Here is a 19,884-nt window from a genome sequence, read left to right on the forward strand (position 1 = left end):
GGAGTTTTCATTAGGTTTAAAAATTCCTATATTTGAGTTGGAATCCCTTTAGGACACTGTCTATAATGGAAAAATCTCTATTCTGATACCTTGATCAGGACCGAGGAGAGAAATCCCAACTAGGAAGAGAGAGTGGCATCTAAGATGATGCAATGAATCGGTGGCCTTCTGAATGGTGGATGTTGGCATCTGGGAGATTTTTGTTAGTTTCTTTAAAACCTTACCAACAAGCAAGGGTTAATAAATCATCTAAAGAATAATCATCTTATTTAGCCCTCTCAACCATGGTGGAAATAGAAGGTGATCTTTGAAAGGAAGAAAGTAATTTCGGCATCGAGGCATTCTGATCTGCAACAGGCTTCTGGTAACGCCGCTCTCTGTAGTCGTGAAGGGTGAGGAGGGACAGTAGAGTTTTGTGAACTCCTCCTCCCGGCTGACCACAAAAGGAAAGAACACTTTTGTCAAGACCTCTAGACTACTAGTGTTTCATCAAAGAAAAAAGGTAAAGTCAATAGAAATTCTAGAATCATAAGATCTCAATGAACTTTCAGAGAAGCAAGAAATCTGTTTCTGAAAGATAAAGTCCCTCCCATGAAAAAGAACAGAATTCTAGATGAATCAGTTGAAAAAAATATTCAGTGGAGCAACATAAGCTTGCTAAAAGTCGAAAGACTACATATCAAAATACAAAGCAGCAGTTCAAATTACAGCAGGGGTGGGCTGGCCAGAGGCCCTCATCAACCCAGGCAATACTTAAAATAATAAAAATTAAGAAAAATTTAAAAAAATATGAAGAAAATATCCTTCCTCTCTTTCAAATATAACTTTAATTGCCTTTTATTCTTTCTATCTGGAAGCAGTATCGCTAACCTTAACAGTCTTGACTTACCAAAAAATATATATATGTGTGTGAAATAAAATAAAAGAGAAGGGATTGGTGGCAGTGTATGCAAAACCAAAATGAAAAAAAAATTACTTTTAACAATCTCACTTTTTTTGTTTTTTTTTTTACACAAATACTGTTGTAAATATATTAAAAAAATCAGCATTCTATCTGGTAAACGTCACTTTTGCCCCTCTATAAAATTTTGAATTAAAAAAGCCTCAAGAACTTTTTATTATTCCCCCCCCCCTCCATTTCTCTTTCTTTTTCTCTTCCACAAGAATATATCCTGACACTTTTTTTTTGTTTGTTTTTGTTTTTTGCAAAGATTGTTGGAAATAATCCTTCTCTTGTACCTAGAAACATAGGTGCAAACCTCTGATATCTTTGTTTTATCTGCATTCCTGCCTTTCATGAAAGTCCCTCTTGATTGTGCTGAGTCTGGGGCTCAGCGAAGACACTGAATAAATACGATAGCCACTGTTGCTTGATGGTTGTCCAAGTCTTCCTGGCTTCTGCTGAAAGGGGGGGGGCATGGAGGAGGTGGGCCAGGGTGTGTGGACCGAGCAGAATCTGGGGGAGAAGCCTGCCGTCTGCCTTTCCCACACCACCAAACCCACGCCCCTTCCCACACCCGCAGCCCTTGTATGAAATCAGACAACGTTGGGGGTGGAAAACAGCAGGGCCTTTCCTCTGGGTTTTCAACCAGAAAGTGATATTCCACAGTTTTAACTGGTTACTGTGAAGTCCAAGCGGCCAGAATTGTGAAAATGTCCACTGAAACACTGCAAGCGGTGTACTTAAAGACAGTAGGCCTTTTAGATTTTGTTATATATTTTTGTAGTGCTCTTCACAAGTGAAAAAAGAAAATTTTTTTTTTTTTACTTTTTTTTTTAAAGATTTTTTTGTAAAGAAGGGTTGTATTTAGAGGCCAGTAGCTAGAGATCCAACCAGTGGACCTCCTGAAGCACTACCAGGCCTTAAGGCCACCATCCGAGGGAGACTGGGAGAACTATTATTCCCCTGAGCCTCCGAAATGTAATGTACCAGCAGGCAAAAACAGTTCTTCATGTAGTACAAAATGAAACGAAACAAAAACAAAAACAGAAAGTAAAAACGAAACCAAAACATTTCTTAAATTCTAGTGCCATAGCTTTTTTTCGTTTGTTTCTTTTTTGTTGTTTTGTTTTGTTCATAAGAAAGAGAGAAAGATACTACTTATCCGTCAGACACATGCATCCTCATGTGGTCGTTGAACTGCTCGATTTGGTCAAACTTTGCTGGACAGACGGAGCAGACGTAGGTGGTCCCCTCCGTGCAGGCCACCACCCCTGGAGGGCCAGCTCGGGCCCCCGGGGGTGTGCCTGCGGGAGGGGTCCCGTTGCTGGCACTGTGCAGGGCCACGTGTCGCTCCAGGAGGGTCTTGTGGGAGAACTTCTTTTTGCAGATGTAGCACTCGTAGGACTTCTCGCCCCGGTGGAGGCGCATGTGCACGTTGAGGGAACTCTTCTGGGTGAAGCGCTTGTTGCAGATACTACACTGGTAGGCCCTCACTCCCGTGTGTGTCACCATGTGCTTGATAAGGTAATCCTTTAAGGAGAAGGAGCGCCAACAGATGCTGCATTGGTGGGGCTTCTCACCTGTTCACGTGGGAAGAGACAGCAAGCGGGACAGAGCGAGACACAGCGAGGGAGGGAGAATGAGAGACAGAAAAACAAGACAACAGAAAACAAAAACAAAAACATTAAAAAAAAAATCTGATTGGTTAACGGATCACCCCTGATTGGAAAGGTCCAGTCCTTCCTGGCCTCTCATGTTCTGAGAAAACTTGCTTTAAGGTGCTGCCAGGACAGTCTAGAGTTTTCCATGTCCCCATGCCAGAAAATGTCTCTCTTGGAAAGCTACTCGACATTCTCCAGTAAAAGTCTTCCAAGGTCATTCTGTGGAGAGAAGGGAGTGCTACTTTATAGGGGTCATTTTTAGTGCCATCATTCGGGGATTTAACTGTGTGTTTGCCATTTGCATTAGCAAACAAATATAAGAAATAAAAGAGAGAAGAGTTCTTTGGAGACATGGGGTCTCTAGAATCTTTGGGAACTAAGGTTGGTGGTCACACAGCTTGGCTCTTTGGGGACAGTCTCCATTTCTGGTATTTTGTCTAGTAAATGCACTTATGCTTTGATTATAGGTCTGGAAAATATTGCCCATCGTAGGAATAAGTCATTCTGAAGAGCTATGCCTTTGATTTTTATCTATTTTAGACAGCAATCTTCCTAAAATGTAACTTGAGAGAGTTAATTGGCTATTCTGTCTGGACTGCCCTGAGCTGCAGATTGGCCTTGTCTGGTGTGGAGGTTGAGTAGGTGGTAGACAACACAGTGATCTCGGAGTCAAATGGTCCTGTTCAAATCCAGGCACCAACGCATGGCCTGCCACTCTGACAAATCTGCAAATGCCTCTGAGGTATACAGTTCTGCTTACCTTACTGTGCTGGTGCTGACATAAAATACATAGGAAATCACTTTGCAGACCACCAAGAGTGGTGTGGGAATACTTGCCTGGTGTTCTCATTACAAGACTATCCACCAACACCCCCTCCCCTCATTAAATGGTTCCATACGCCTTTTTTGAACTCTTGGGTCAATTTTTAAAATAGTTTTCTCTTTCTTTGCTCTCAGTGTGTTGGCTGAAACCCTTCTTTCTCCTCAGTTTACTGCATTGGTTTGCTGTTGGCTTAGAGACCAAATGATCAAGCTTGCTAAAAAACTGTAACGTAAATAAGAATATTGTCACCGAATGACCACATGAAATATTCTTCTATAAGTTAACATCCATGGGCCTGTAACATCTCTTTGGATAAAGAGAGACTTGTTTTTGTTTGTGCTGTTTGTTCTCGGCTCTGCTCTTGGCGGGTGAGATGAACGACATTACAGTGTTTCCATCTCTCCCAGCTCACCGCTGGTTGCCCAATGCAGGCACCCACCTCAGAGAGGAAAGGCTGTCCATGTACTCTTCCATAACTCAGCCTAAAGCCCAAAGCCTCTGAAACTCTCTGCGGTAATATTTCAACATCTGGACGAGGCATCAGGGTAGGAAATCTAGTTCTTGAATTTGAGTTAACATCCATTTAAAATATGTGCCTTGACTGTGTTTCCATTTTTTCCAGCATGAAACAGAAGAGGTTTGATGTGTCATGGTGATAATGGCAATGAAAACAACCACCACGTATTCTGTGCTTACTGTGTGCCAGGCTCACAGCTCGTGATCTGCTTTATGAAACTTTATATCAACAGAAAGCTTTTTCGTTGTGTTTGTAAACATAAAAAGATATATTTTGAAGCACACAATCCTAAGAAATGGCTATTTGGTTCAGGAATGACTCCACAAATTTCTAAACCAATTTCCTTGATCTTTGAACTTTTTCCTTTAGTTATTCACAAACGTTTTGGCCTAGCTCCCTCTCCCCTCTGCTGTCTTCCAGTCTCCTTTCCCTTCATCCTCACTGATGAAAAAGCATGAGTCATAGGATTGCAGAGTTAGAAGAGAAGAGTTTCACTTTTAGGCTAAAATGGGGAAATTTAGGGAGGCCTCATTCCTAAATGAAGAGTTCAGTCTCTGCATGGTGTTTATGTAGGTACATTTTTTTGAAATGAGAGATTCCCTAAGAGAGACAGTCATGCATGTTATTTTTAGTTGGAACATTTCTGTCAGCTGTAAACATGCTTGGAACTCAAGCTGGTCTTTACCATCCTTGTGCTTTCAGTACACTTTCTAGAGGCTATGCTAGGCCGGCCGACTATCTTTTAAAATATGTCTACCTGTCACCTTTAATGGGAAGTGTGCCTTCTTAATTCAGGTGGTATTTTGGCTGCTAGGAAGTTGAAACTTTGTCTGTGTTAAAAATTCTCCTGCTGTTTGAAACTTTCACCTTCTTATAGTGTATTTTTCCTCTAGGCAAGGTCAGTGAGGATGGCTTTTTACTTTCACACCCTTCTAATCTGACTATAAGTTGATACTTCACAGTTGTCATCTTTCCCTCCATAGCATATATATGTCTTGATATGTTGTTTGTATGCACCTAGTATTGGTTCGGCCATTAATTATCCGTGTGACCCTGGGTTTTCTAAGTGTTTTCATCTCTCTGGGTTTGTTTCCCCTTCTCTAAGTGAGGAGTTGGACCAAGCACTTGCCATGTCCCTTTGCAGATTTAGTGGCCTTCTGCCCACCATGGGCCACGCCCCAGAGGACTCTGGTCCAGGTCTTGTCAACACATGACCTGAGGGCAACTTGCTTAAATCACTCAATGCATCAGCAGTCCCACATTTTAAATAGGACAAAGTATCCTGCCACAGAAAAATGGTGTGATAGTTAATGAGTAAAAATGTTTGCAAAGCACTTGGGAGCTCCATAAAGGAAAGTGCTCTAAAATTATTCAGGTGCTGTGTTGGTGGAGCATAGGCATTCCAGGAACTGTCTTACTAAACAGGGTGCATTTTCAGATTAGTCAGGTATAAACAACTCATTTCTCTATGTATGGATTTGAAACAATATCACTCACTAGAAATGAGTGATTCTTTCCCATTATCTTCCTGCATATTACTTATAGTGATCCCCAAAGGGCTTTCAACATTATACATGAAATGGATGTGGTCTGTTGATTATTGCTCTCAGTGTGGAGAAATGAAGTTAAGATGAGTGGTAGTGGATGGCTTTTCAGATCTGAGCCTATGGCCAGGAATGGTAAGTCTGATTCGTTAGAAAGGGACACAAAGTACTAAGCAGAGAGTAGAATTAGACACAGGACGGGGAAGCTCATATAAGCCCCTATACTTCAAAATGATCCATTTTGGGGCCATACAGATGCAAGAGTCAGATATGAACTCCATTTCCTTGGCTGAATGACCTGGGCATGTTACTTCACCTCTTTAAGCCTCAGTTTCCTTATCTGTAACTTGAGAATAATACAGTTAAGCACCTGTCTTGTGAAGGTATTTTGAAAATTAAAGCGATAAAGCACTTTGCACAGAGTATGTGATCATTTCAAGAAAAATTCAACTGTTCCCTTCAGCACAAAGGAAGTGGTGATAAATGAAATCAACTGAAAAATGACTTCCATGGCATGGGGAAGCCAACACAAGATTTTGAAAAAATTGTTTCAGGTAATCAATAAAGCAAGTGATTATACTGCAGCTATGCAATTCAGAGTTAAGGGTCTAGTCTAGTCTCAGCTACAAATGCTAACGGAAAGAAGTGGCACCATGAATAAAATGTCAGCGAATAGCATAGACAGAGGATTTCTTAGCAGGCAGCAACTGAACTCTGGAGGCTGAAAAACCAGACAGCAAGTGGAGGAACAGAAGAGGCGGCAGTGTCCTTTACAATCCCATGGGTTGGGGAGTAGTGAATGCATATATTTGTCTCCATTTTTGGATGCCTGCTCTCTAAAGCATCACTTTCCAGCTCCTTCTCGTGGACCAGCACTGACACTCTACCATGACTGACAGTGAGAAAAGAAAAAAGAGGAAGAAAGATACTGTTAGGTTAGTAGATGCAGAGGGTCTGCCCAAAGTTTGGGGCTGAGCCACCCCAATTCTGAAGAGTGACCTCTGTATTGGGGGCTCAGCAAGAACCCATTTATTCTGCTGAATCTTTTTCATTCTAACCAGGCTTCTCCTAGGCTGCAGAGAGGACAGTGAATGCTGTTACCAGGACACTTGTTTGAAACACGGTTCCCACCTGTCTCTCGCATTCTCTCGGCCTCTCCATCACCTGCTCTAGCATACACCTTCCTTCAGGTGAGTACAGTGTGGGGTCAGAAAACCAAGCCTGGGTGCTTGGTGAGAGGGCAGACAGCAGGGAAGGAAGGGGCGAGCAGGGGCAGGGGAAGGTGGCTACTGGCAAGGAAAGCAGAAGGGGTCCTGGAAATCGCAAGTCCTCTGAAAGGGGAAAATCAAGACTGGAACAGAAAATGGGAAAGGTTCAGTGACAAGAATGGAAGGTGCTCAGCTCGGGTCATGCAGAGCCTTCACTGGCTGAAGAGTGTGCTCTCCACCCAGAGGAGTCGAGTTGGAGCGGGGCCTTCACGACCGCCTGCCGGCCTCTCTCTCCAGTTCCAGGGATGCGGTCCTGGTGCCATCTTGGTCTGTGAGGCTGTCTAGGGGGGACTGCCTGCTGGGGACACACTGCATTCACAAAACTTCTGTGGCTTTAGCAACAACTAAAAAGTTTTGGTGTCAAGCAGAATTTTAAAGATCTCAGGGACCTTCACCCACATTACTTGACTTTTCTTACAGCTTTATGAGGGGGTAGATGTTAACAGCCCCAGAAGATGGTCTCTCCATTAGAGTGGTAGAATAACATCCTGCAGGTCCCTCTACAAGTCAGTAACAGCTGAGAGTATGACACCCCCTGAGCCAGATCATCCCCTCCTTCTCCAGTTAACAATTTCCTGCTCTCTAGATTATGCTGCAAAATGTATGATGCTGCTATAAAACACAACATGTAAGTTCCTAAATGGCTTGGGTAATTTTAAAGTGTTACAGGTAAGTGCTTTCACATAAATTATGTTATTCGATTCTCAGAGCAACCATGTAAACTAAGTACTATTAAAATCTGTACCTATGTGACAAAAAACTGAGGCTCAGATTGACTACAGAATTTACCTAAAGTCACTCCGTCAGAAAGTGGTAAAATCAAGGCTTTCTCACTTCAAACCTTATACTTGTTCATTACTTCACTGGCTTGATACAATTAATAGCCCAAGCTCTATACGAGGATGATCACATCACGATCTTGATCTCACTATTATTACTATATGGATGACATTGTTATGCTACTATCATCACTATATCTATTTATATAAAATCCATGGCCAAAATAGCTGAGCTTCTTAAAGTAACAAAGAAAATTATTAATCGTCCAGAGGACACTAATGGGCATTAGTGACCATCGGGTGGGCTGTTGACACTATGATTCAGAAAAGGCCCAACTGTCTACCATTTGTTGGTGAAGAAAACACAAGTGGGAACACAGATATAATACAGTCTTTGTGTATAGAAAAAGAAGAAAAGAAAAAGAAATTTAAGTCTTGCTGAGAAAATAATGCATTTATATATAAGTCTCCTGAATTAAATTCTCCTGGAAAGCATGCTCACATATTTTCTCCTGGAAATTGAGTGAACGTTCATTCACTCACTCAACAAATATTTGTTAAGCAACTACATATGCCTGTATTCATCTATGGATTTTAAAGCAAGAGTCCTAAGATTGGGTCTTAAAAGAAAGCTCTGTCTGAAGAGCACTGTCAGATAAAATACATGGCACCAGGTTAAATCTAAATTTCAGATAACCAATGAATACTTTTTTAGTATAACTACACCACATATATTGAATGGGACATACTTAGACTAAAAATTATTTGTTGTTTATCCAAAAATTCAAATTTAACTGGGCATCCTGTATTTTTGTTTGCTAAATCTGGCAACCCTGTACCTGGTGATAAATAAATACCCTGAACGCCATCTTAGTCAGTCTTGTTATTATGTGTGCAACTTTGTTATAAAGGGCAAAGTACGAACAGACAGAACGTGGTATCTGAAATGTGCTCAGATCCTTGGAGAAAGTACTTCATATATAAATGTGCAAAGTATTTTTGCATTATTTCTATGGAACTACATCATACAATAAATAAACAACTCTGGAAATAGGCCACTTTTCCGTTTGGAAGTGATTAGATATCATCAGAGAAGGATTCAACTCATTCATTGATTAAATATTTCTTGAATGTTTACTATGTGTAAGGTGTTATGCTGGGTATATTGAAGTATAAGATATATATTTCTTTATATATCATATATATGTAATTATATATAAAATTGTTTCTGTTTTCACAAAGTTTACATTCTAATGGGAAGGCATAAAGGCACCTACATAATGATAAGTCATTGTTATAAGTCAATGTTAAGTGCCAGAAGGGGTACATTTGCCATGGAACCTTCCATATGCAAGACATTTGCTTCCATAACATAATTTATCACTATAAAATCAAGCTGTTGTCCATAACTATGTTTTACTTTTTCCAAACACATAGGTTCTTGTGAGTGGAATTTTGGGGAACAATGTTATGTAACAAAAGCAACCTGAAGCCATCCTCCTCCTAATCACCCAGGCCATCTAGGGAAGCGATTCCCAACTTAGTGTGAATCAGGGCTTGTTAAAACACAGATTGCTGGGTTCCCTCACCAGAGTTTCTGATTCAGGTCTGGGATAGGTTCGAGAATTTGCATGTTGCTGCTGCGGGGATCACACTTTGAGAAGTACTGCTCCCACGTTATCTTTGAATTTTCCCTATTGCTTGGCTTCCACATCCACGTTCATACCCAGGCTTATCCTCCTACGTCCTCTGTCTTTTCCTTCCCTCCCATTCCTTTGACTTTTGCTTTTTCTCTTAGGAGAGGGCATAGAGGAGTCCTGCTTTGTTCCATGACAAGATGGTTTGTGTTATCTTTGCTTTTTTCCAATTCTCTTGTTTTCAAATGTGTCCTTAACTCTTGCTTTTCTTCCTCACAACTTTTATGAAGCTGCAGTAAAGCGAACTTGGGAAACTCCTAGAAGAGATGAAGTCCTACCATGGTTTGTTTGGCAGTAGATAGAGTGGTTTGGTGAGAGATTTTCTTGAAAAAATCCTTAAGGGATGAAAGAAAAAGTTCATGTTATGGAGGAAGTTCAAGGGAAACCCAAGGGGTATCACATTGCTTCAGCATTTGAATTCCAGTGAAGAAGGAAACATGTCAAGAGTTTATTACTCAGAGATTGGAGATAGAGCAAAAAAACTCAATGCCTCTGGGAGAGGAGGGGGCTAAAGTAACGATGACAATTTTTTTTTTTTTAAAAACATTAAGTAGTACTTTACCTTTTATGAAAAGCTCTCACATGCGTAATACCTTTACAGCTACTCAAAAGGTGGGAAATTATTATTTCCACTTTAAACTCAAAGAAACTGAAGGTAACGAAATTAAATGACTTGCATAAGGTCACAGTTAGAGGAACCAAACCCGAACCCAAATAATCTAATTCCAGCACAGTCGTCTTTCACTTATGTCCCTACTCTAAGTTTCAGTGTTATAATCATTATGGAATATTCTCTACAACCAGAGCTTCCTTGGTTCTCTAAGGTAGAGCTTAGCTCCGAGGTGAATACGATGGACTACTTATTTGTTACAATCACATCCTTCCAATGAATATGTGGATCATTAACATAGAGTTAGAATTCAGATCTCAGAATCGATTCTCTGCAGTTGTTGAAAGCAAGTATCATTTACATTAAAACTTGCAGTTGCTAACCTGCAAAGCCAGTTATCATGCATAGTGGCTGTGAGGCCGAGAACCTAAGTTGCTTTCCTTTTAGCTCTGTCAAGCTATTCTTTCTTGGTAAGATTCTTTTATGTTAGACCGTAGGTAAGAATACAGAATCCATCTCTACTCTTCCAAGTAGTCTAGAAAGTATCTACTTTCTAGAATCTTATTTTAGACTAACATTTGGACTTTCTGCTGTGGATTATTATCATTTCCACTGGGCTCCTGTAAAGTCGGGAGGCCCCACTTTTTTGATGTTTTCCCAAGAAATTGGAGAAAACTTTGTTTTGAAATGTCGGCCAAAGTGAATCCAGGTCCTGAATTACTTCCATATGTTCAGGCTGTCTTGCCTTTTGAAAACCTAGACTAACTGTTCCTAAACTTTGTTAGGTTATAGACTCCTTCACTCAGACAAAAGTCTTGATAGAGACATGACCGTTCCAAACTGCCACTGCCAAATGATTCGGGGGTGAAAGGGAAGAGTGTTGATTCTTTTAAATGAGGTGCTTGAGTCATATATGTACATTTATTGTTCCTGGATGTGGCTAGGTTATACACACCAACACAAAGACCTTCATAATTTACTGAGAAACTTCATAGTTTACTAGAGATCTGAAGGCTACCCTCTGAGCATAACTCAGATTTATAAAATGACTATACTTGTAGCTTTTGTATCTGTGATGTCTAAATTTGCAAACCCATTGCTGGTTTTCTTATGGGCAAATCTAGTTATTTGGGTTAACCACAGAATCCTTTGGTGAATCCATTGAATAAATGTGTTTATACACCCAAAAGACACTTTTCGGTAGTACGCTAAAAATTTTATGTTCCAGATTTAAAGCCTTATTTCAATACGTGATCTAATAGAGTGTGTAAACTTTATATCTGCTAGGTCTACTGGAAGAGATGCAAAGAAGGGGAGAGTAGAAATGTTCAGGGATCCAAGACCAGCAAAGTCAACTTTGGCTAAGAATACACTTCCACAAATGAGCTCTTTTTTCCCCTTAATCCTTAATTTGATGGATTTATAAGATAGCTGCTCAGAGAAGGAAAGGACATAAACTATGGGAGAGCACTCTGTAAACCATATATTGCCACATAAATAAAAATATTACTATTTGATTAATTTACTAAATAATGATGATACCATACCACATGGAAAATGTCCTCGATTGATCTCAGGTTATTAGATATTCACATTTACCCTAAGTAAACATAGTGACTTACTACTACTACCTGATTTTCTTCCTGAATTCAGTAGTGAGTCACTATGTTTTCTGGAGGTATGAAAACTCATCTTTAAGAACAACTGATTCACATAAAGGCACATACGTGGATTTACATATTGTCCTGACTTAAGTTGGACTGCAAAGAAGGAAAATTGCATCCTAAGTAATGTTCTATTTCAGTTGCTCACTTCCATGTTGGTGTGTCTGTTGCTGTCCTTCCCTTCTATTCCCCAATTTAAATTGATCTGCTTTATGTCCTATCCCCTAGCTATTCCTGCTAGCTGACCTGAGAAACAATGTTGCTTTGAGGAACCAAATTGTTTTCATGTATTGTAATTCATGTATGTAACTTCCCCCTGACAATTTATTTGTCATTTAACAGGGACATTCTGGAACTAGAGGTTTACCTAGAGAGAAGAGTGATTCTCATAATAGGAATTCCAAATATGGTGATCGACATTGGGGTAGGTATTTTCAGGTACAAGAGAATCCATGTGAAATCATATCACATATGTAGTCCCTTATATGGAGGAGCATCCATGGAATTCTCGCTTCTATGCCTGTCCCATTACGGAACTAGGATAGGGCACTGGCTGGGAGGTCAGGAGATCTTAGCTCTAGAATCATGGACTCCAGGGATGAAAGACCATCTTGCCCAACTACTCGCCTGATGGATGATTGAATTGCCTCTATAACATTGCTATGAAATGATCTTCCATTCTCTCCTTGAACACCTCTAATTACAGGAACTCACTCCCTTTGGAGGTTGTCTGCCTGTCTTAGAGCAACTCTGCCTGTTAACAAACTTCCTCTTTTATTTAATTGAATCTCTCTATAGCTTCCATTCATTGGTCCATTTCTACATTTTGGACCCAAACAGAACAAGCTTAAGGGATCTTCCCTCCAAACCATTTAAATAATGCTAACAGTGTGAACAATAGCTACCATTTATACAGTGCTTATTATGTGCTGGAAATTGCTTTAAGAACTTCATATATATTAATTCATTTAATCCTCAAAACAGTACTACAAGAAAGAAATATCACTACTATCCCCATTATATAGACAAGGAAACTAACGTATAGAAAGGTTAAGCAACTTTGCCAAGAGGACAAAGCTCAGTAGGCACTTTCAATTCAAACCTAGGCACTGCTGAACACCTCTGGCACCTTCAGCAATGACTAATATGCCATGGCTTCACGTCCCTTTCCATCTTACTCATACTCCTCTGAGTGTGCCCCAGTGAGTCTATTGTCCTTTCAATAGGGAGTGCACAGAACTGACTGTGGTATCTAGATGTGGAAAATAGAGAACAAGCACTAGAAAACAGAGCAAGTCTATCACTCCTCCTCATTTCAGGGACCATAAATGCAGCCTCCGCTTGCATCAGCCTTGTTGTGGCCTCCTCAAGCTGATGGTTCATATAAAACTTACTACAGACTAAAACCCTTATTCCTGTTCTGCCTACACGACTTTGGTCTGTAACACAAGGTGACTGGAGTATATGATCTCCAAGGACTTTTCCAGTTCTAACCATCTAGGATCAAAAACATATTTCAAAGTTCAGTGAAGTTAGGGAATGTTGTGCCTGCAAATTCTGTATTAGGTTTTCTCATTTGGCCCTTTTCCACAAAGGGTTTCTGTGACTTTGTCTTTCGGTGACAGGGTGCTTGGTTCCTGGGATGGGGGCATAGTCGGGGCTTCTAGAAGATGGTTTACAATGGGGTCTTCCTTAAAATCTGAAAGATGACTCCGTACCTTCCCTTGCACCTGCTGTCCTGCACCCCCCTTCCCCAGCCCCCTCAGCCCCTCCCCCTGCTGCCAGCTCTCCAGGGGGGGCCTGCGCTCACCTGTGTGTACGAACATGTGCTTGACGTAGTTCTGTTTGGCGGTGAAAGTCTTGTTGCAGAGAGTGCACTCATAAGGCTTTTTTTCGCCCTGCCCACTGGCTGTGCTGTGGCCGGCGGATGGGGCCAGGGGCTGTGGCGCTGGCAGCTGTGCAGTAAAGGTTGACAGGCCGGGCTGGGACACTGTCACAAACTGGGTCTGCTGGCCTGCCAAGGGCTGTGGCAGGCTGAAGAGGAAAGGCTTGGGGCCGCTGCCCGCGGGCTGGGTGGTGAAGAGGGCCGGCAGGTAGGTGTTGCCGGCTGTGCCAATGACCTGTGTGTTGCTGGTTAAGGTCAGAGGCATCCTCAGGTTGCTGGTGAGGGTTTCCGTCTGGCGTAAGTAGAGCTGGGTACTTGGCAGTGGCTGCCCGATGGACGTGTTGACCGCAGGCTGCTGCAGGGCGCTCTTGTCAGAGCTGTTGCTTACGGTGATCACCGTGCTGTCCATCTCCACCTCGTTGCTTCTTTCCGGGGAGGAGGCACCGGTCTCTAGCTGGTGCGGCGGCGGGGCGCCCTCAGCCGGGGCTTCCGCGGCCTGCTCAGGTTGCGCGGATTCGGCCTGGCCGTCCCGCGCCGCCCCGGGCCCGAACTGCTGCTCCACGGAGTCGGGTTCGGTGCCTATGGAGGAGCTGACGCCCGAGTCGAAGCTTTCGCCCTTGGGCTCACTCTCGGTGCCCTCGGCCTGGTCGGTGTCTTCCGTACACTCCTCGGACTCGTTGCGCTCCAGGATCTGCACCCTCTGCTGCCCGTAGTAGTCGTAGTCGTCCTCCATCTCCTGCTTGATGTGGATGTTGCCCACCAGGGTCTGGATGCGCACCGGCCGGGGCTGTTTGCGGCAGTGCGTGGTCTCGGGGGTGGTGGATAGGTAGCGCTCCATCTGCTGCGAGCGCTCGTGGATGCGCGTGATCCAGCTGGGGTCTTCCATGTGGTGGTCGCGGGGCAGGCCGAGCGCCGTCTCGTGGTGGCTGACCACCGCACCGCTGTAGAAGGAGCGCTCGCCGCTGCCATTCTGCATGGAGCAGGCATAGAGCGCCGAGTAGATCCTGTCCACGCTGTGCTGCGGGTGGCTCTGCAGGTAGCCCGACTCGGTGTCGCTGCTCTGGCCCGAGGTGCCCGACTCGGGAGTGCCCCGTGGCGTGTCCTGGCCCGAGTCCTGGATCCCCGGGAACACATCGCCCACGTTCTGCGACACGATGCGCGTGCACTCATCGATGACCGTTTTGATCTGCAGGATGCTGGCGGCCGTCAGGATCTGCAGGGCTTCCGACTGCGAGACCCGCAGCACGCCACTGTACATGAAGTCAATGAGCTTTTGCACCGACTGCACCGACACCACGGACGGGATCTCAATGTCGCTGTAGCCCAGCAGCAGCTTGTCCTGGAAGAAGGGGCTGCCGGCTGCCAGCACGCAGCGGTGTGCGCGCAGCATGCTCCCGTGGATGCGCACCGTCACGTCACAGAAGTGGCCACGGTTGCGCTGCTCGTTGAGGGTCTCGAGCACGGAATTGCTGAAGTTGTGAAGGTTGATGCTGTGAATGCGCTCGGTCATCCCCTTGCAACTGATGTCACCTGCACGGCAAGAGAGACACAAGACAGGGCATGGGTCAGATCTAGCTGACTGCATCCCTAACATCTAGTCTCAGGTGGGCAATGCTCATGGCCCCTAGAAGCACCCTCCCCCCACCCCTTGCAGACACAAGCAGGCTCTGTGGCTTTGCACAAGGGTCAACTTGTGGGTGTGATGTCCTATGGGAACAAGGCCTTGAATTTTGTTCCAGCAGTACTCCAGCTATTTTGGTGTATTGAATCCATTTTAACCCCGTGGACCTTCAGCCAGGGTTGTCAGTTGAAGCAGAGCAGCCTAAAACACAGATGGGTCATTGCCTGCTATACTACAACTTCAGCAAAGAGGGACTGAAAGGCAAATGTAAGACTTGTTACACTTTAGGCTCAAGCAGGCCCTTTAAGAAAGCTTACATTTTCCTTATCAAAATTTCTTACTTTATTCATAGACAGCAAAAATACTTATAGTTAAATTCCCTTCCTATTAATTTATACGGCACATACCCCAAATCCATACGAGGTAGGCAAAAATTCTTGGAAAATTCAACCCTGTCTAAGATATCCACCCAACAGCTGCCACCATGTTTTCCAGTTGAGGGACAGGCTCTAGAATGCAGTCTGCTGGCTAAAGGGGCACTTGCCCACTGCTTTCTGTATCTACACATTTTTCTCATCATCTCTCACAACCTGTTTGAGTACTTTCTAGGGTGGCTGTCTGTGATGTGGTGGTGGTCTGAATTTTCCGAGACTTACTGAAGAAGAAATGTTAAACAGGTCAAAGATGGCAGCGTTGACCTGGGAGACTGCAGTACACTAGGTGACCATATTTGCCATTCAAACTGGGCACTTTTGAGAGTGAAAGGGAGCACTGTTGATAATTAGGTCAGGACAGCAGGAGTAAACCCTGAGTGGGATGTACGATCACCCAGGAATTGGGTGCTCTCTGTGCTTGCTAGAGGGAGGTATCAAACAGCTCCCAGTAGGAAGGCAGCAGTCAGCTACGTGGAGGATGTGGATAGCCTGACCTATTGCCACCCATATACCCCAGGCTGTGCAGGCAAGGGGTAATATTGGTAACATCTAGACCCCAGATTGAGAAGGATAACAGGTGTCTATAACACTGAGTTTTAGGGCTTTCCTATTTTTCTACTTTACCTCTCTAAAGAATCCCTCTCTCCAAACCATTCTTCAGTCAGATTCCCCATTCTTGCCTTCACAACTGAACGATCAGCTTGAGGGAGGCCAAGTAAGTAGGCTTTCAAAACCAGGTGACCCAAGTATGGATTGTTGGCTGTGACCCAGATCCTTATATCTTGTTAGAAGTAACCCAGAGGTAATGGCCTACACACAGAGGAATGTCCACCTCCTCACATTCTTTCTCCTCTGCCCTAGGAGAGAGGGCCGGCTCAGGGAAGTCTGAGCTCAACTAGATTTTCTACCTTGCTACGCCCTACCTCCTCATGCTCTCTGAGCTCAGTGGATATGACCTCATTCTTATATACGAATTCATTTCCTTTGCTCTCAGCTTTACATTTAGTCAGCCTCACATATATCCACTTAACTTAATAAATGCCTATGGGCTCTATGTTCTCTTTCAGTGATATGATCTGTGCAAATTTTTACATAAGAGAATTCCTTCTCATTCCGACTTCCGTTAGGTCTGTTACGTGCCTAAAATATTTCATTAGGCTACTGTTTCTATTTCTTTTCTTTTATATAAAACAAATTGTCTTTGCCAGAGTAAGGAATCATGATGAATCCTCTATAGCTGTGTTAATACAAAACATGGCACCAGAGGAAGGGCCCAATAACCTAGGAAGGAAAATTCAGGAAATCAGTCAACAGACCAAATTCCAACATCTTGCTGAGTCCCTGATGCATGTGTACTGCGATACACATGAGCAAACACTTTTCAAGAGCTTACTATGTGTCAAGTTCTAACTACTTTATGTATATTATTTCATTGAATCCTCACAACAACCCTATGATGTCGGTAGTATTATTATCCCCATACCTCAGATGACGAAACTGAGGCCACAGAAATTAGGAAATCCACTCAAGGCCATGTAGGCAATTGGTGGTCGAGCTGGCATTTGAACCCAGGCAGTCTGGTTCTAGAGTTCACACTCTTATCTGCTTCACTGTATTGCATTCTTTGCCCCTGAATGAAGTCTGGCCCTTAGGTGTCCATGGTCTGCTGTAAAGTTGTGTGAAAAGGTTTGTCCAGCATGCTCTCCAGCTACTTCTATACCTATCCATAAATTAGCATGCTGTTCATGTTTCTAGGCCTTGGGACTTCAACATAGCCTCAGTCATCTAATAAAGAACATTTTTTGATGTTTATAAATGGAACAGTGCAAGAGATAAAAGTGAGGCCTGGCACTAAAATGTAGAGTTTTCTATATACAGTTTTACTATCACCAAGATCTCCATCATTTAAGTAAAATGGTAAGTACTAAAACTGGTTGAGTCTCTGATAAAATCACCATCTCTGAGTAGGATGGGCTTATTAAAAAAATTTTTTTCCACACAGGTGAAAACACTCTTTAAACCCACAATTGCTCATAGCACCACTTGCAGTTATATCACTAGCGTTATATATTACAAAGAGTTGTCTTCTTTCTGATAATCCTGGGAAGAAGCTCAATCACAATTATCATAACAATTAATAACCATGTAGTGTTTTACAGTGTACAAACTCTTTCACATGTATCATCTCATTTACTCCTTATAACAATCCTATATGTTTTCAGGACAGGTCCTATTATTACTATTTGATGTAAGAGGAAGTCGAGGCTTTCAAAGTATCTAAATGACTTGACCAATGTTTTACACACCTAGTAAGTGGCAGGGGTGGGATTAGAACCCATGCCCCTTGATACTCTTTTTATCACATGATACTGGATTGCTGATGAATGAAACTTGGATTGCCCAAAGACTGAGGGCCATCCTAATTCTCAGGACGTAGAAGAAAAGATAAAGACGCTGAAAGTGATGATGGAGGTTGCTTTAGAGTTGGAAATGGTCAACAACAAGAGCTATCATTACATTACACACATTCATACATATACACATACACACACACACACACACACACACAAACACAGAGTCTCAAGAAGAAAATTCAAACTGCTTGTTGGACTGAACTGGTCAAGTCAATCTAAATAATCAGGTAACCCTATGGAGATAATCACAACAAAAATTGCTAAATAGTCTGAGTTACGGTTATTGCAGTAATGTTGTTACCAACTTCATTAAAAACCACAGAGACAAACTCAAACCTGCACACATATACAACTTGACCTGACTAGCCTAGCTGGATTTTTGTAGACACAATTTTTAAACGTTTCTCCAAGAGCACTGGTCCTGTACTGCAGTGAGCAGCCGTGAAAGGCTGAATCGTTTTGCTGATATGTGTACAGATGTGATGGGGGACCCTGCCGGTCCATTCAAGCATGCCTCGTCCCTCCAGCACACAATGCTGAAGCAAGTCCTTTCCCAGGCTTTCTTTCATTTTTAACACTAACACAGTGGGAAAAAGTTTCTGCCACGGCAAGGCAATGTCCAGGCTTTTGTGAAACAGGTCCTTTTCATCCAGTGGGCATTAATGTATAGATTCCAATGGAATAAATCTGAAATACTCTACTGTAGAAGATTTGTTCCCCATTGAAAACAAACCTTGATTAGATGGTTATTCAGAGACTGTATAGGAAGGAATGGTGTGAAAATGTTAACTCCATTCTTTCTTAGATTGGCACTGAATAGGCAATTGGGCTATTCAAAAAAAAAACAAAACAAAACAAAAAACAAAAAAAAAACCCCTCATCTACAAAACCATACAACTTAACAAAGATTTTGTGTGTCTGGGGATGCCACGTCACCCTCCCCTCCCAAAAAAAACCCCACAGTGGTGTGAACAAAGAACTGATGGGGCAAAATGAAAAAAGTGATAAAAATAGTTCTCTGTGTGTTTTAAAATAGTAACCTACCTTCTCTCCACTAGAGTAAAAATGTAGAGTCAGCCTGTGATGGCATTCACTAGGACACACAAGGAATTCTACTCCTGAAAGAGATCATGTGTTCTAAGTGATCGTGTTCTGTGAGTGGGCACAGGATGGATGAGCTGAGGCAGGAGTGAGTACTGGAGGGGTATTCTGCTCGTGGTGAAACAGCTGATGGAGGGCCTGGCTCTCTGTGCTGTAGGAAGCCAGGTCCTGCCTGTCCCTGAAACGGCGGGTGTCCAGGGATAGGACTTAGCATGAGAATAAAAAAGCTGCCTGTGCACAAGGGAAAAGGAACAAGAAAGGAAACAGCAGGCAATACAATCTCTTTTAATTAGGTGTGAAATCCAGTCCTTTCTCAGCCCGGATATATAAAATGAGACTAGTGCAAGGGTGAGGTGTTGTAGAGGGAGATGGGAATTGGAAGTCTCTCTGGCTTGGAAAGAAACACCAGCTCTCAAGTTAAAACCAAGATGAATTTTGGTCAAGTCAACAGGCCGAAGTCAAATGTCAGGGCTGAAGAGCCCTTGAGCTTTCAATCTGGGCCGCCAGGCTCACGTGCGCTAAGTGGGTCAGCACATGAAATAGGGCCAGGTGGCCAGGCCTCCACAAGCAAGCCTCTTATCACACCCTTTCCCAGATTGTGCTTTGATAGCATGCTGAAGTTGCTCTTTCATATATCAGGTGATTAGTGATGATGTTAAACTCTCACATTTTGGTGCTACCTACCAAGCTGGTCCCACTGGGAAAGAGCCAGTTCTTGCTGGAGAAAGCTGGGATGCATGTGGCAACTCAGGCCTCTTCCTCCCCAAATCGACATCTGTTGCCCTGCCAGGGGCAAGACCTCAGTCATGTATATACTTCACCTATGTGTCGAGGGGATACCTGCTGAGCCTCTGCACCACAGGAGGTTAGGGGTTGCTTGCTCACAGGTTCCACCATCTACAGCAGATGGTCCTGTATGTCCC

General features: G+C 43.1%; 1 protein-coding gene across 12 annotated transcripts in view; it reads right to left on the reverse strand.

Moving 5' to 3' along the window:
* Nucleotides 1–1,180: 1,180 nt before the first annotated feature.
* ZBTB20 (zinc finger and BTB domain containing 20) overlaps nt 1,181–19,884 on the reverse strand; it is a 795,186-nt gene continuing 776,482 nt past the window's right edge. For all 12 annotated transcript variants that reach the window (XM_061193112.1, XM_061193110.1, XM_061193108.1 and 9 more), the window contains 2 exons: nt 13,317–14,921; nt 1,181–2,523 (listed from right to left, as the gene is read on the reverse strand). In XM_061193112.1, coding sequence (XP_061049095.1) covers nt 2,102–2,523; nt 13,317–14,921 — 2,027 coding nt within the window. In that variant the 3' untranslated portion in view covers nt 1,181–2,101. The remainder of the gene's footprint in view (nt 2,524–13,316; nt 14,922–19,884) is intronic.

The sequence above is a fragment of the Eubalaena glacialis genome, chromosome 6 (genome assembly GCF_028564815.1).
Source record: "Eubalaena glacialis isolate mEubGla1 chromosome 6, mEubGla1.1.hap2.+ XY, whole genome shotgun sequence".
Lineage (NCBI taxonomy): Eukaryota > Metazoa > Chordata > Mammalia > Artiodactyla > Balaenidae > Eubalaena > Eubalaena glacialis.